The sequence below is a fragment of the Thermobia domestica genome, chromosome 4, assembly GCF_964235325.1.
Source record: "Thermobia domestica chromosome 4, izTheDome1.hap1.1, whole genome shotgun sequence".
Taxonomy (NCBI): Eukaryota; Metazoa; Arthropoda; class Insecta; order Zygentoma; family Lepismatidae; genus Thermobia; species Thermobia domestica.
The window spans coordinates 327,557,870-327,575,597 of NC_137457.1; the positions used below are offsets into that span (position 1 = coordinate 327,557,870).

Below are 17,728 nucleotides of genomic sequence, written 5' to 3' on the forward strand. Positions count from 1 at the left end.
GAGGCAGAGCAAGTTCAAGAAAATATTGGTGTGGCAAGCAATAAACAGCCAGGGGACAATTCCGGAGCCCTTTATATCTGAAGACACCATCAACGTCAACGTATACCTCTGGGGATGTTTGAAGAAGAGATTGATCCGGACGCCGAAAGGACAACGTTTTGTTTTGGCCGGGCCTTGCTACGTTGCACTGCGCCAAGAATGTTGACTATCTTCGTAGTGAAGGCATCCCCTTCGTTGAGAAAGCAAAGAACCCGCCTAATGTACACCAAGCGCGGCCCATAGAGGAATTTTGGGTCTTATGTAAACAGAAGTATGCTGAACGTCCCTACTGAGCCAAAAATCTTCGTGGCTTTACACAGATTTGGAAATCTCTCAGCCAAGAAGTACGCGAGCTAAGACTCGATCTGATGCGGAGGGGGATACATAATCTACGGGAAATTGGGCACAAAGACATCCAGAACGCCAACTTTATTTAAATTGTTTTGTACAGAATCCTCATTCTCATATACTATCCCAATTTGGAAATACATTTCAATCCTTATAGTTTTTCCAACCTACCCATTTCTTGTTCACCATTTAGAAGAAAATTTGCATGTTAAAAAGAAAACTCACCACATAAATATTATATAACAATTTTACTTCTGTATCACTCTTTGCATGGTACACTGCTTCTTTTCTTTTTCTTTTTTTGTACAAAGAATGAAACTGGAATGGTTAGTCAGTCAAGGTAATTCGTGGCCGTCCCATGGTCTTCCATTATCTTTGCACACATTCAGCCCATATTTACATTATATATATATTTATATCTCTTTCTTTTATTTATATATATATATTTATATATAATAGTGTACATTAATATACCACAGTCATGTCAATACATACGAAAGATTAGGTCCCAAAAGGAAAGTACACAACAATTACACCTCGTCCAACCCAAAGAAAGAAAAGAAAAAAAAAAACATCTGTATCAGAAAACAGTCACAAAAAAACAAGAAGACATTTGATGTAGAACAGAAATTTAGACAACTGTTAGGTCGTAGCACCATGGAAGGAGATCATCAACTTCGGAGTACAAAAGTGTTCGGTGCCTTGTAGTGAAGTGCTCGTATCACTGAACAGAACCACAATCATTTCTCGACACATTGCTGCTGTTGAACTGCTGATTGTTGTCCGAATCCGAGGTATTTTATGCCAGTCTGATGCTCTGGATTATCTGGAAGACAGCTGAAATAAAAGAGAATCCAAGCATTACTTAACAATATTACGAATTATGTTTAAAAATGAAACATTTACAAACACAAGCCTATTGCGTAACCAGAGAATACTAGATGCTTACGTTTCTAGTATAATTTCGGCAACCAATCCTGTTGTCTTCGACAGCCAGACAGAGCTTATGCTTCAGAAATACAGCATGTCCATAAAAATACTATCACACTTTTAAAGTGGTACTAGCTGAACCTGCGCTTTTTACACAACGCATCATTCACATATGAGCAAGAATCCCCTTGTCATTCTTTACAACATATGTACATGTCCCCAGTGGTGCTATTCTAATTTTTTAACAACCGCTTCTCTTTCTCTCTCTCTCTCTCTCTCTCTCTCTCTCTCTCTCTCTCTCTCTCTATATATATATATATATATATATATATATATATATATATATCTATAGATATATATATATATATATATATATATATATATATATATATATATATATATATATATATATATATATATATATATATATATATATATATATACATACATACAGGACCGGATTCAGGATTTTCTGAGGGATACCTATCAGTACATTTGAATCAAATTATTTAAATTTTTTTAAATGCCTTTAGGCATCTATGATGTGTATGAGGAACAAACTATTGTGTTTCGCTTTCTTTTAAGCCAGAAACGGAAACATGACATGAAATTTTAGGAAAGTATTGCTATTTCCACTGCCAGTTTCTCACTTTAGATAGTGCACCCGGCCCCCCCCCCCAAATCCGGCCCTATATATATATATTTTGACTCACAGAGATAGAGAGAGATAGTGAGAAAGAAAGACAGTAGATTGATAATAGGTAGATGGATATAACTCTTAGAAAAAAAATACAGAAAGTAGAGAAAAGCAATTATTATTATTATTACTGAATACAACAAGTGACAAGTAGAGATCAACACAGCATCCAAATACAAGGTGTTGTGACGAAATTAGGTAGCACTGCGAATATCTTGGAAAGAGCTTATCCAAGATAGATGGTTATCAAAAAGTATTGAAAAAAATCTTAATTCAGGAACGGATCAAGCGTTTCAAATATAAATAACCCTGACCACTACACTCATGTGATCCCAGTTCTCATTCTTGATATCTGAGCATCTGAGATTAAGAAATAAACGCTTATACCTTTAATCCTTTAACTGTAAAAAAAATTCTAAAAACCAAGATATTTAAACTAAAATTTACTGATCTTGGGTGTAACAGGGTAAAATTTACGGTCATGTCTGGGTATAACAAACGGTTCTGCAAACTGGAAATATTTTAACAACCGGTTCTAGCGAACCGGCTGAATAGCACTACTGCATGTCCCTTTACAGACACAAGTGAAAGGAGTCTTGATAAAAATCGGCAAGGGGTAACATAAAGGGGAGATTTTTTCGATTTCTTTTCTATCTCGCACCATTTGCAAAATTTGAGCCCACTTCCAGTTGGATTTAAGTATGATCAGTGTTCTCTTTCTTCTTGCATGTAGTATGTAGTAAGCAAATGTATTCCACACACAATTAATCATAATGTCAGTGATACATGGCGTTCACTGGGCTAAACACCCCAAACAACGAAGATTCATCTTAGACTGAAGAAATCGTTATCCGTCGTTTTTCATTATCATGTGGACATGAAACAAACAGCTGAGAGATATACAACCCCTATACACAAATGTGTAGTGTTGGAATGTATAACTATGGTGGATTACTTTTCAATAACTTCAACACTTCCAGTGTACTCCTAAAAATGTAAAAAGAAATAACGGTTACGTTTTATATATATATATATATTCCATTAGAATTGTACAATATAAGCAAAATTTGGAATCGGCACGTTTTTAGCACTTGCGATTTTCGAGATCTCATTGTCGAAAAAATTGGTGACAAACACGTAACTTTTCTTTGCAGACAAACACATAAACCTAGCATTTTAATATATAGATTACGTCGCCTTGGATATTCTTTCAAATGTGACCAATGTATAAATGAAATTGGTCACATTTGAAAGGAAAACTCAAAATATTTTTGTTCATGTTAACAATGGACAGGATCAAACGCAGAAAAAATAAATTCACTCATGTTTACTTTGTGATTAGTCGATATGGGTTCATTGTTGGATATTTAGCACGCAGTTGCTGTTTCTGCTGGAGGTCCACTTGGGAAGCTTTTATGTCTCTGTAGTGTTATGCCGTAATATGCTACCGTAAATTTATTTCATTTCGTTATGTTGTGTTGTTATTAAAGAAGAAGTTTTAAGGAGCTATCACCCCACAACAACGAAGTTAGTGTACTTTAGAACATCACAACACAAAGAGTCTGGTGCAAATTCAGCGTGTGCTTTTAGGCGAAAGCATTAACATCAGGCTCCTACACAAATGTCAATTTTGAACTGATACCCTGACTTTGTGGATTGTGACAAGTTCGTATAAGTGCTACCATCCAGTCTATTTCATCAGATATGTTGGAGGGTGTGTGACGTCAATGGAAATATCTTCTTGATGCCTGCATTCAATGTCTATGAGGTATGGTAAAAAAATATTTGAGTTTTTCTTTCAAATCTGGCCGATTTCATTCAACCCTTGTCCGGGCAAGCTATTTTTGTAACGTAGACGGCAACTGGGGCCTTACCAACTCGATATGTTCATGACTAACTTCGACTAAAGATAGAAGAATTCAGAATTTTATATCATCGAAATATTTATGGTTATTGAGAAATTCGAAAAAAAAAAAAAAAAATGAAGCTACTGGATCTGGGAGGCTCCGCTTGCCCGGATAAGGGTTAAATACAATTATCCTAAGCGACGTAATACCACTTAAACCATGACAGTATTTTTATGGACACACTGTATTTTTGCATTCTATTCAAGTTGGTACTTTTTTCACCGGGAACACGAAAAATCTGCAACAAGCTATTGAGATGTGATACGCATACACTAACTCACAGCCTTGCCATACTAATATAAAAACAATCTAAAATGTTACTATCTAATAAGTTTCATACAATGTAAAATTTTTCAATTACTGACATATGCTCTAAGGTACATTCTTAGAAAATAAAATCTTATTTCGTACCGCAAACTTGGTCCTATTTAGGATAATGTTGCCAGATCTGAATATTAAAAAAATAGTGTGGGTTGTGTTCCAATAAGTAGCGGATATGAACTATTTGTAGCCCAAATGAATTATTTTACAACTATACAGTTTTACTAATGACATATAAGTACCTTATTGATTTAATGAATACACCTGGAGTTGAAAATACGTCAGATGACTGGATTGGCAACTGTTAGGCAGTGATGTGTTGGGGCAAACCCCAAGTAGTTGAACGGCAATGTGCAGTAAACTAAACAGCCCGCGATATGAACAGGAGTGTCCTTTCTGGTTTTTTGACAAAATATATCTTTGCTTAAGTCAGTTTTCTAGGCTCTGGGATACATTTTATAATGTTTGCAGTACGCTTTTACAGTTTTTATCTTCACTTCTTCAATTTATTTGCTAAATTCTTTCATCTCCGACTCACGAATATTTGAAATTTTTATTATATTTACTCCACTTACTCATTATGTTAATGTGAGTAATACAATGACACAGATGTACAATATTCTTTACACAGCTCCGTTTAACTAGTAGGCCTACGCATTAATTCAGGGAGCAACACGGTCAGCAATATTGTAACAGTGCAAACTCAACAAAAGTCTAATTCTGCTGTATTTAAAGAAAAAAAGACACTAAAAAATTTTGTTAGTATCGAATATGTTAGTAACACTATTGTTCACTGTGAAAAGCATGTCCAACAAAGCATACTTTTAATGTATTATATAAAACTAATACTTCTGTGATTTCATACAGGAAATAATAATAATAAAAAAAGCACCACATTCTTAAGAGTTATAGTCCGCATTTAATTAAAAGTAGTCTAAAATTAGTACTGACAAGACAAGTAACATAACATATACCAAAGAAAGTAAAGTGTCTGTTTACATCATATATGCACGGGGGATCATGGTCACAAAGACGAGGGAAATACTATGAGAATTAGATCCTAAATAGAACCACCGTTTGCGGTACAAGATAAGATTTGTATTTAAAATGCTTCCCTTAACCTGCTTTCTTTTTCCTCTTCTTTACCAGAAGCAAAAATTGCATGAACTTATACAAATGTGAAAATTTGTGTTCGTTACCTACTATTATTTAAAGTCTCAGAGATTTGCGCTCTTGATTCAAGCTGTTTCTCCAATTCTTGTCCAAGCTGCTTTCCCTCAAACACATTCAAATTCAATGATATACAAAGAATAAAAAGTGCATGAGACTGTACTGGGACTCGAACCAGGGACTTTGGGCCTACCATGCCGATGCGTTAACTACTACGACTGGAGGTGGACTGGGCAAGGTGGTGGGTTAACGCATAGGTGTGGTACGCCAAAGATCCCGGGTTCGAGTCTCACTCCAGTCACGAACATGCATCATTGAACTCTTTGTGTATCATTGAATTTGCATCTAAAAAGGAGTTAGTGTGTTAAAAATCGGGAGTTTCTTCCTTTCCTTAATATTCTTTCTACTACTGAGACGTTTTCTTTAAGTTGTGTTTGCTTATGCCTACATATTCTAACAAAACAGAAACCAAGTAACCATCAACTTTTGTGTTTCTTCTGAATTCTTTTATTCGTTATTCACTCTCGTATATGATTCTACTGACTTTGATGTCTCCTATGATAATATTTTCCCTTTAAATTCACATCGATATTTTAAGCAAAATTATCGATTGCCATTCATCGGGATGGTGTTTTACCTTGGATTAGAGTAGTAATCAAACCAATAACGAAAGCTGTACAGAAATACAGTCTTCCTGGCACCAATTAATTTAAAGTGACGTAGAGGCGCACTGTTTTAAGTTAATATTAATATATCAATTAAATTTTTCAAGAAAATATCTTATTTAATAACTAGTTGAATATACCCATGCTTCGCACGGGGACTGTATTTGGAAGTAAACGCCTGTGGGAGTATCACCATTGATCTTAGCGAGCGCGAAAACTATGGGTTTGATACAAATATCGGTCATTTTGGGCTATTTTTTACATGTCTCGGTATCTCCTCTTCCCCCCCCCCCTTCCCCGCGCTGACTCCCGGTCCGCATACAATTGTAACTAAATTTGCAAGTCATCGCTAATGGAAGTGTCACCATTGATTTCAGCGACCGCGAAAACTATGGATTTGACACTAAAATCGGTCATTTTCTACTACTTTTATATGTGCCGGTAAGCACCCCCCTGGTTCGAATTTTGACAAAAACGTTTAATTCTGGTCTGGAGCCTGGACCAAGGTATTCGTGACTAAAATTTGGTAACTCTCGGTCAATTTGTCTGTTTCCCAAGCCGGTTCCGGTAAACGGCCCCCTGGTTCAAAATTAGAAAAAAGGGCTTCGTCTTGATCTGGGGCCTGGGCCAAGATACCCATGACCAAAATTTGGTAACTCTCGGTCCACTCACCTGGTCCCCAGGCCGCACACAGACAGACACTCAAACAAACTCTATTGTATTTATATTATATATACACACAACTTCCTAATGTGGTTGTAGAGACGGAAAAAAAAAATAACGAATACTTAATGACCGTAATTTTTGTAAAGTTAACCTATAAAAAAAGAGAAAATTGACTTAACCAGTGCACTTTTAAATCATTTATGCATTAATTGTTACAGAAAAAATATCTTTAATTAAAATATAAAATCTGACCAACGTAAGTCAGTTCTAATAATAGTGTTACAGTTTAGGCAACGATTCATTGCCTTCGTCGAACACGTTATGAGATAAAATGTAAATGCTACAGCTGATATACATCTTGGAAAACCAATGAGATTCTCTTCTCTTAGTAGATAAAATTACCCGGATTCGCCTGGAAACAAGAATTCCTACAATCATTTATCGAAGTATTCTTATTATTGACTTCTTGTACTAAAGTGTGTTTAGTACCATTTCGTGTTAACAAAAACGTATTTCCCTTTGATTTCCATCATTTTTCTTTCAATGACATTCTATCTTCTTTCCACCTTTGAGCAGTGAAGAAATGCAAGCACGTAAAAGAAATGCATCTTATGTTTGGTAGTTTTAACTCTTTTCTTCACTTAAGTAATATATCTATTTGTCTATATTTAAATTCTTTCTTTTTGTAATTATTTCTAAATTTGGTATAAGGTGTGAATCAGATTTATTGTCCCAAAACGAAAAATAAGAAGAAAAAAAATTAAGCATGATCCCCAAACCAAAACTGTTTATTTCATAGACTACAGGATACATACATGAATTAAAATTTCTTCAAGCAGACAGCATATGGGCCTTCTTTTCCTGTCACGCGCAACAGCTTCTTGAAGTTGGCAAAAAAGGCGTTTCCCGTGTTTTGCAGCCACCTGCTTCGGAATACGGGTCCAATTTCACTTAAATTGCGTTATGTTTTCGCAAAGAAGCTTTTTAGCAACCATTTCTGTCTTCAGCATAGCCCAGAACCGCTCAATTGGTCTACACTGTGGCACAGACGTCGGGTTGTCAACTCGTGACACATATGAAACGCGATTGTTCTCCAAAAACTGCACGGTGATCTGAGCATAATGCGATGATGCCTTGTCCGGCCAAAATAAAATGGGCTGGGTAATGTTCAGACTATGTGTCCATGGCAACAAAATGTTTCGAAGACAATTGGATATATACATTTCATTGTTTAATGTTTTGTCGGTTACAAACGCTGGAGAAAGCCTCCCATCCTGTGTCAGTGCCTGCTACACCATCATTTTCTTTGGAAATTTGGATTTCTGTTTTATCATGGCTTCCAGAGGGGGTTGGCCTGGTACAACAGAGACATATTCATTAGCATCATCTCTGAAGCGTCCCATTCGACTTTTCTTTCATCATCGATGATGAAGAAAAAAGTTTACCTCCGCAAGGTATGGCTTTCTTATACAATTTTGCATAATTTTTCTTTGCTTTCCCCAATTCATCTTTTCGTATTTTTACCACTGTCTTTTTCGTGAGTGAATTCCGGCTGTTTTCAGATTTCTCATCACTGATGCTTGCGAAATGTTTAGTTTTAGAGCAGCTTGAGACGTTGACAGATTTGGTTGTTTCACGAACACCTTCTTTTTTTTTTTCATCTTCTGGTCGGGGTCCTGAATTTGTGTTGTATCGAACTTCATCAGTGTCAAGAAATCGTTTAATAAATCTGTTGATCCTTCTCACACACACACCTTGTTCTTTGAAGTCAGACACTGTCATCTGACGATCACAATTCTGCTCCTGGAAAAACCTGGCAATCGCAATGTTTTGCTTTTCCGTCTCTTTTGATGTAGGCATACTGCCCATGTGAACCGTACTGTCGCTATCAAACTATCATAGGTCACTGCACAATTTGGGTGCAAGGCACCTTCACACCTTTCACCTGTTCGCAGTGGTGCCAACTCAAAGTTTGGGACAATAAACCTAAATCACACCTTATTTATGTTTTAAAAATGTATGCACGTGGTTAAGTGCCGGAAAAGGCAACAAAGCATTAACTTTGCCACGTAAAAGAAGTCATAAATAAATAAATACTCCTTTCGCTCGTATTTTCTCTTTCTTTCCAACTAAATCTAAAATTCATTTCCCTTTTTTCTCTATATGTTTGAACTACTCCTCTTGTGAGCAATGTCTTAAGAATTTCTGTCTTATTTCACCTAAGCTCTCAATTCCGAAACACCTTTATTCCTCTTCTGCCTTTTCTATTCCTTCTTTTTTTCCTCAAATCTTCTCGTCCTCTTTGTTTCTTCCATCATCACTAAGATTTCTATCCTTCTTTGCATGTTTTTATAAAGTTTCATTTGGTTTCTACATCCACGTCACTTCTCGTACGACATTATATCCCCACAAAGCATTTTTCCTGTACTATCTTCTCCTGAATCTTCTCCATAGTGATGAAGAATCATAGAGACTCATTTCTATATGCCCAGCTTTATGTTATTAATACATGTTGAATAAGCTATAGTGAACAACACACAAGTCACACTATTATTATTATTATTATTATTATTATTATTATTATTATTATTATTATTATTATTATAGGCTTCATGGGTCGTATAGGTAAAAGTCTGGACTTACAGGCCTCCTGTATGATCTGAACTTTCCTGACCCACCGATTGGGAAGTCTAGTTAAGGTAGGTAAACACCCAAGCAGAGACAAGTTTTAATTGCCTCATACAATAAAACAAGAATTTTAGGGGGGGGAGTTTGCGATCTCGGCCAAGGATTAGTTTTTGGATCAGGGACCTCAAAATTTTTGAACGACTCCTACATCGAATTTTCATATTTTCTACGGAATAAACACATCACACTGAGTTAAGTGATAGTTTAAGTCCAGCTACACTATATGCAGTTCTCTAGTTATAAGGCCTTAAAAAAAAAAAAAAAAAAAAAAAAAAAAAAAAAAAAATCTGATCCAATAAACGTCAGAAACCAGGGCATGGTTTAGTTATGCTTCGTCTCTATACACTAATTTATTTATTTATTGAACAAATTCCCAGATACAACATAACTTTGAAATTTTACACAAGGAAATGTTAACAAAAGAAAGAAAGAAAAGAAAACAAGACAACAATAACAACAACAACATAGAACAGTATCAAAAAATGATTGTGAAAGTAATATTAATCCGTCAAAACACGTTTAATTGTTCTAGCAAACATCGAGTAGCTCGAAAAAAAAATGTCCACATTAGTTGTTACTTGATTATAACAGTTTGGTATTCTGTATAAAAGAGACTTCTGTATAATTGTCAACCTAGGACGGGCAAGATGCAATAGGTGGGTATTTAGGGTTATGCGGGAAGGGACACGTAAGGATAGTTCCTGAAGTAATATTTCCGATCTTAAGACTCCATTCACTATTTTATGAAGATATTTAAGCTCAGAGATAATACTACGTACTTCCGGAGTCTGGATATTCAGATGTCGCAAGAGTTCCTTCTTAGATAATATTCGAAGTGCAGGAACACGGAAATAAAGAAATTAAGCGATAAAGAAATTAAGAATAGAATCAAGTCTGGAGAGATGTGTAGGTGCTGCCATGGCCCATATGGGAGTGCAGTATTCGATCTTGGGCGCTATTAAAGTTTTATAAAAACTTGCTAATGACGAAACAGTGCGTAGTTCAGTGAAAAGATAAAGAAGTCCCAACGTGCGCATTGAATTCTTAAGTATTGAGGAGATGTGAGTTTTGAATCAAAGATGACACCAAGATCATTATGACTAGCGGAATGTGTGATAGGGGATTTGACAGAAGATTGAAAGCGGTATACGTAGAGAGATCCCGAACATTTCTCCAAGGCTCTTTTAACTCAATTTCCCTTATTGCTACTTAAATTGGAAGTATAAATAAATGAAATAATGAATAGCAACGCTTTCCCCAATAGTTTACTGGCTAGCATGCGCGCCTTTTGTGCACGTAATGCCGGGTTAGATTCCCGATAAGAGAGCACAAAAAATTTAATTTCACAATCTTTCCATTCCCTCACATTAATGATCCGTCTCCTTTAGCCTAATGGATATAACGATAAACCAAAAGAACTTAATTTCATTTTTCATTTTAGTAAGTAGCACAACTTTCACAAAACATTCCAACAACCTACCTGAGCCACACACAACGAAAACGAACAGCGCGAGAAGCCACGGTCCCACTGGATATTTCTCATCCTGAGGTTTCTGGAAAGGGCAAGAACACCTTCATGAAATTAATTATTTCAAAATGATCTACATCATACGTACATATAAAACAAATTAATAAACTTTTCCTCAAAAGGCACCGCCATTAATATTTTAATCTTAGACAGTTAAGCTCATTAAATACTGTGTATTTAAATTATGAAAACCCTAGAACAATTACGTTATGCAAAACCCTTCCTGGGCCAGCGAAGTAACACGCTATCCCATTACATGTAACGTACTATTTTCCTACTCTAGTTACTACAACTGACTTTTATGATCTAGGAAGACAGTTATAAACACAACACCCTCACAGTGTCGACATTTTATAGCTGAAAAGCAATAAAGAATACAAAAAAATTAGGAACTAAGCCAGATAATAAATACAAAGTGATATTAAATGAATTCATAGTTGATATACAAAGAGTGAAAAATGCAAGAGTAGACTGGAATTGGAACGGGTATTGGGCTTACCATGTTACGCAGTCCGCTCCCTGAACAGCCATACATTGGTCTCTCTTGAAGCTGCTACCCAGACTACTCTTTTTATACGTCATTGAATTCTTAGCCATACAAGGTGCTGAAGATCCTTACATACTAATAATAATACAAAATTCATAATTTTTTTTCTTTTGTTGGTTTCCCGTTAGTGAAAGGAGATAATGAAATGCAACTTATCACAATCACAGATAATGTTATTTTATAACAGAAAATATGAACCTCAAGAATTTTCAGTATTGCCATCCATAGAAATTACAGTGTTGTCAGAGTAATATTTCCCCCCAAAATCTAAGTTAATGCAGCAACTAGAGGAACGAACTCAACTGCATCTGATTACGCATCATGATGTTTTGGTATCCTGTGAACTACTTTTTAAATAACATCATTATTTAATTTTAATAACTATGTTTATTACAAACTAAATGCAATTATTAAATAGTAGTTCATAGGATTCCAAGACAACATAATACGCAATCAAATGCAGCTGAGTTCGTTCCTCTAGTTGCTGCATTAACTTAGATTTTGGGGGAAATGTTATTCTGGCAACACTGTAATTTCTATGGCTGGCAGTACTGAAAATTCTTCAGGTTCATATTTTGTGTTATAGAATAACATTATCTATGATTGTGGTAAGTTGCATTTCTTTATCTCCTTTTACTTATGAAAAACAAGCAAAAGAAAAATGGTAAATTTGGTTTTTTTTTTTTTTTTTTTATTATTTATTTTAAGTATACCAGGCTCTTAACGAACCCCATGCCATACGTCGTCTGACCAATAAATACGCAAACTGATGTCAAACACTGTATTTTACAAAATTAGGATATATCAATCTTATCCCCTTCACAATACTCCCATTTGTAGCAATATGCTTGTCACACCTCCGGTGTAAATAATTAAAAACTTCCCTGGAAGTCTTTAGAAGTTCGACTCTTCAGATGCCTTGTTTCACGTTTTGTCGTCTCGATGTCGTCCCAATGACTTCTCCGTATAACCATTTTACATTTAGGAAATAAAAAGAAACCACAGAAGGCTAAGTCTGGTGAGCAGGGAGGGTGATCTAGCGTTGTGATCGAATTACAGGTCAATGTCTTCAACACAGGAGGTCGACGGTTGTCCTGACTTTGCCGCCTTGACCGCCCTCACTGAAACACTTAATCCAGTTGAAAAGTGCTGTTTTCTTTAATGTGTTATTTCCATAGACCATCCTAACATTTCATCAACTTCCTGAGAGCTTTGTCCAAGTTTCACCGAATACACCACAAAACCAATGTCACCTCTAGCTGCCGCTCTAGTAGGTCCCCTGCCAACAGAGCAGCAAGTGTGCATTGCTTAACTTAAACTCAAGGTTTCCTGCCAGGTCAGTTCGAGTATTTAATGAAGAGACCACGTACATTTAGAAGGTAATTCTTTGTATAAAATGAAAAAAAAAAAAAAAAAAGTTCTAATAAACACAGACCGAAAAACGTCCCCCTTCAGAGTTAGGAACAACCACAAATGCCAAAATTTCACGTTTTAAAATACCCTGGTTTGAAAATTACAGGACCTAGCGCAAGCAGTTGAAGGAATTATACAGAAACTGGTAAGTGCTCTATCTTTAACATCCATATTTTACAATTCTCCAGAACCGTTGAAGTGAACTGTGTTGTGAAAGAATCTTAATATTTTCATCTCATTATTAGAAATATTATGACAGTTTTAAAAGACTATCACAGTTTGTTCTTGTTTTGGTACTTCAATATCATAAAAGGCAGTCTGGGAATGATGGTAATGGTGTAAGTTGTATGAAAGGTTTTCTGTTACTGTAAGCATTTTGTAATTTTATCTTTTGTTGTTAACAAAAACACATTGCATCGGACAGCGTGATAGAAGGTATGTAAAATTCTGAGTGTTGACAACATGCCCAATCTTTCAGTATTGGTTAACTACGATTTCTTCAGAGAAATTTAATACGCATGTTGTAACGTACCGTTTACCGGTAACGTACATTATTCTTATTGTTGTTGTTTGTTTGAATGGTCCCCATTTGGTAAAATCATGCCATTCATTTTAATACTTGTTTAATTTGATTTGTTTGTAAATGCTAATTCTTAATGTTTATTTATGATATGTTAATAATATAGTGAAACCCTCTAAATGGTGAGGGTATACTATATCTGCACCGTATCATAATTTAAAGTAAGGCTACGTTTAAATTAAAAATAATTATAATTGTGATTTCATATCTTAAAACTATATCAAACCCTGGATTTCGGTATAAAACCTATTATTCACGCTTAAGTTCTAGACACCATAATCTTAAGACAGGGCATTTCAAAATTATATTTCGCATTTTCTAGCCTAATAACTCTGAAACGATACATCTTCCAATCAACGTTTATTAGAAGTTTCTCCTTGCATTTGATATGACATAAGATTAGTCATTTCCTCAAATTCCTCATATTTGAGCTAACTATTGCTTTCAAGATCTATCCTATAGTCCAGAAATTTCAGTGCTCGACAATTCTGATGTAAGCTGAGCACCCAGATTGACTATTACTTCATGTAATAATATATTTCAGACACTATCTGTACACTCACATTGTACAGTTCCAATACAAGACTAAGCACCGACATCAGGAATGCAAGAATGTATGGTTGTTCAAGAAACGCACTGAGTAGCGTTACTGGAGCACGGTAACCCGGAGAAACCCATTAAGTACGTTAAACCGGAAACCCATATAAGATTCTTGGTCCAGTCATGCACTTTTATACTCGGTATATAACTTGAAGCTGCTTAACCTAGTAAAAATCCTACAACAAAAATATTACATATGTTACACGTCACGACTTGGAATAAGTTTTCGGACTCGCTCAGTAGATAGTCTGTATTGAATTGTTACAGTCGTTTCGCTTCACTTACCAAGAGAAATGTAATTAACCTACTACCACTCAAAAATTAAAGATATCTAACTCCCGTGAATTATAATTGTTATATACATACATTTCAAATTTATTAGGCACATAGCAATGGCAAGGTTCTAGATTACTGGTTCCCCTTCCCATTGAGCAGTAATAAAGACAGAAAACAACGTGCCCTGCGGGGCTCTAATCCGCCTTCACTCGCTAACGCTCGCTCGGCAATACCGTGTAAATTAAATGCATAAACTTTATTACAGAAAGAAACCAAACCAGCTACTAACCTACATGGGGGACCAGTAATCTAGAACCTTCCCCATAGCAACTATAATCTAATATATATATATATATATATATATATATATATATATATATATATATATATATATATGAGAGAGAGAGAGAGAGAGAGAGAGAGAGAGAGAGAGAGAGAGAGAGATCTGGACTAGGAAATACTAATTGGCAACAGACCAGATTTCCGTGAATCGTTCTCCTTGCTACTAAGAACCCTTACAGAGTCAGTAACTTGAGAAATAATTTTGTTAACTGCCGCACATGGTGGGCTAAAAACTTACGAAATAATGAACAGAATCATACGAAATTTTAGCATGGGATTAACAAAAAAGGTCTCTTTAAAACGGTAAGTAATCAGAAAGAAAACTAAGTTCAACTGAGAACTATATGAATTTGCGTATTGACTTGATATTGGGTAAAAGACAATACAGCACAATGTGTCAGTGTTTCAAACACACTGTCTTATTAACTAACCAAGAATCTGTATGGTGCACTGTCCCGTGCCTGCTCTCCATTTGGGGTTCACCTGAGCAGACGGTTCTACCAAACAAAATCTCTAGGTAAAATATGATGTGAAACATTTTTCGTGAAGAAATGAAGGGGGTGAGCTAAATTTTGAATAATGGTGGAAGTATTGTGTCTATAAGTGTGCTCTACTACTATCTTCGTTTATGCATATATCCCCTGTCGCTGAAGCGCCTGCTCCCTACGGATGCACCCCTCGAAACCGTTCGGGCCATCTCTGCTGCGCTCCTGCCCTGACTCGGTTAGATAGCATTCATGCTTTTTAGTGGCCACCTAGCACCTAAGTTGGTTCTGTTTATGCACTGTAGTTTCTATGCCATACCTCCACACTGAAGTCAATCTGCAAGTAGTAATGGAGCTCCTCATTTCGTGCATGCTATGCTAAAAGAAATACAAAGGGTAATAGTATACATGAGAACCCCCTGATCTGCGTTTCTTCTGTACTCTCTTACCACTTCTACATGAAATACCATAAATTTTCTACGTAGTGCAATAGTAAGAAGTATCCATGTGTAAAAGACATGCGATATGCGTTAAATTCCCCCCCCCCACACACACACATAGTCATAGATAAAGTACAAGGGCACTACACATGCAGATACGAAGTACAGGTACGTTCTTTTTTATTTTCGTATCAGTCGATAAATAAATAAAAGTCGTTTTGTTACTCCCTTTGTAAGTTCGTACAAACTCAATGAATAATCCCTAAAAGCATGAGCGTCCTGCTCCTTCGGGAACTGATGCAGCTTCATGTATACTATATCCATACAAAGCTCTTAACTCAATCTGAAAACCCAGTCTGCTTGAGCAATGCCGAAATAAATTACAGTCCTCAACGCTGTTAATAAGCACTGGCACTTCTCATTGCTAGCAGATATTAGAATTACAGTTTTGCATGACCTACTGAAGATGCACGCGCACCGCAGGGGGCAACATAATCACAATGAAAATTTGAAGTACTTTGCATTATATTAACTCAAAAAAAAAAAAAAAGTTATCTTCTACGATTATTTTGAAAAAATACGGTTATACGAAGATATATACATAATGTTCACCATTGTACATATTAAACAGATTATTTGCAAATTTCTCTTACATTTGCGCAGTTTAGCTCTTACTATTTCCCACCTGTAAAACCAAATATGTTAACCTTACAATGCTCGCCCCAGTAGGTACAAAGACACGAGAAACCATACTCGATTTAACAAAATAGGTTTAAACTTCGCTAAACCAGAGCTAACCCTACCCTTCTTATCCTTAACTTACTCTATTCTACTCGTTTAAACGGTTCTACTTATTGATGGAGCATGTATTATACAGTTTACCGGAAATAATTAAGTTGTGCGTTCATATTTTCGAAAACATACATCAGTAAATGATTTCTAGGTCGTGCCACTCCAACCGCAACCTTCCTATAGACAGATGACCTACTACCCTGTCAACGTAACTCTAGTATCGTCAGCCTTAAAATAACCTTAAGAAACCTATTACGTTGTAGTTATACGTTTAATACGACGTAGACAGACACGTTCCAGTCTTATATGTTATCACTAAAATGCATTACACCTCAACATGTGAAATCCCTTACGCGTCGTCTAGGGCTGATAAGGTGTGTCTTGTCAGTATAAAACAGTGGGATCTAAACATAAATATAAAATAATGAAATTATCAATGAAAAAAGATTTACTATTATTTGTAGTCGTGTACCAAACAGCGTGCAATGCAACCACGTAACTACGTAAACATGTCATCAGAATTATAACTTCGAGTTCATGACAGCTGTTTTATGTTTATATTGATAACCTATGTAAGTACTCACCGATGATTTGGGAACATTTCCTCTCAATGTGACGTTTTTACTAGCTTTTTCATTTGCAATGCGCATTCTCTGTTTTGGGGCCATGGTTTGGAACGTTTATAAATGATTAAAAATTAAATCACAACAAAACTCCACACCAGATCACCTCCACGTTGACCGACGTAATGGCAATAATTTTCGGAAAGGAAGTGTGAAGAAAACATTTCCTTCGAAACGGATGCTTATGCGCGGGTGAAAGTAGTTCGCTTATTTACACCTGAGTAATTATTTTAAAGTAAAATACTGTTTCGTTTAAGAGCATACATTTAACGTAAAATTATTGTTAATGAGTGAAATAACTATAAGCATGCACATTTATTTCATTTCCTTTGCTATTTTTGGTATGTAGTCGGCATGAAGACATAACGCATCGCTGAAAACGTGTAAAGTGCTGGAAGCCGACGTGGACCAACGTGTAACCTTCCGCCAGAAAATCGTCTGCTAAGTTAAATGAACGTGGCAGAATGCTGAATATCACGGCACGGGTGGGAGAAAGAAGGGGGATAGCGGATGCGATCGTGAGGTGAAACACAGAAAATATGAATGAAATGCAAAGAGAAAATATGTGAGCTTAATCGTTTTGATTCGGAAATGATAAGTAAACTATTTGAACAGAATCAACAGATTCACAACTTTCTGTTACAAATAAATAAAGTCAATTAAAGCCTGAT

General features: G+C 35.9%; 1 protein-coding gene across 2 annotated transcripts; it reads right to left on the reverse strand.

The window, feature by feature from the left end:
• Positions 1–616: 616 nt before the first annotated feature.
• Positions 617–17,249, reverse strand: LOC145684441 (stress-associated endoplasmic reticulum protein 2-like). 2 transcript variants are annotated; one of them, XR_014131300.1, is made up of 4 exons: positions 17,019–17,249; positions 10,912–10,984; positions 5,446–5,757; positions 617–1,224 (listed from the first exon to the last, which is right to left on the reverse strand). XR_014131300.1 is itself a non-coding variant. In XM_081756824.1 (3 exons), the coding sequence occupies exons 1-3, from the start codon at positions 17,100–17,102 to the stop codon at positions 1,187–1,189; spliced, it is 195 nt and encodes a 64-aa protein (XP_081612950.1). In that variant the 5' UTR covers positions 17,103–17,233; the 3' UTR covers positions 617–1,186. The 2 variants fall into 2 exon arrangements, 1 of the variants encoding a protein (XP_081612950.1); XM_081756824.1 differs by lacking the exon at positions 5,446–5,757 and having other exon boundaries at positions 17,019–17,233.
• Positions 17,250–17,728: the final 479 nt, after the last annotated feature.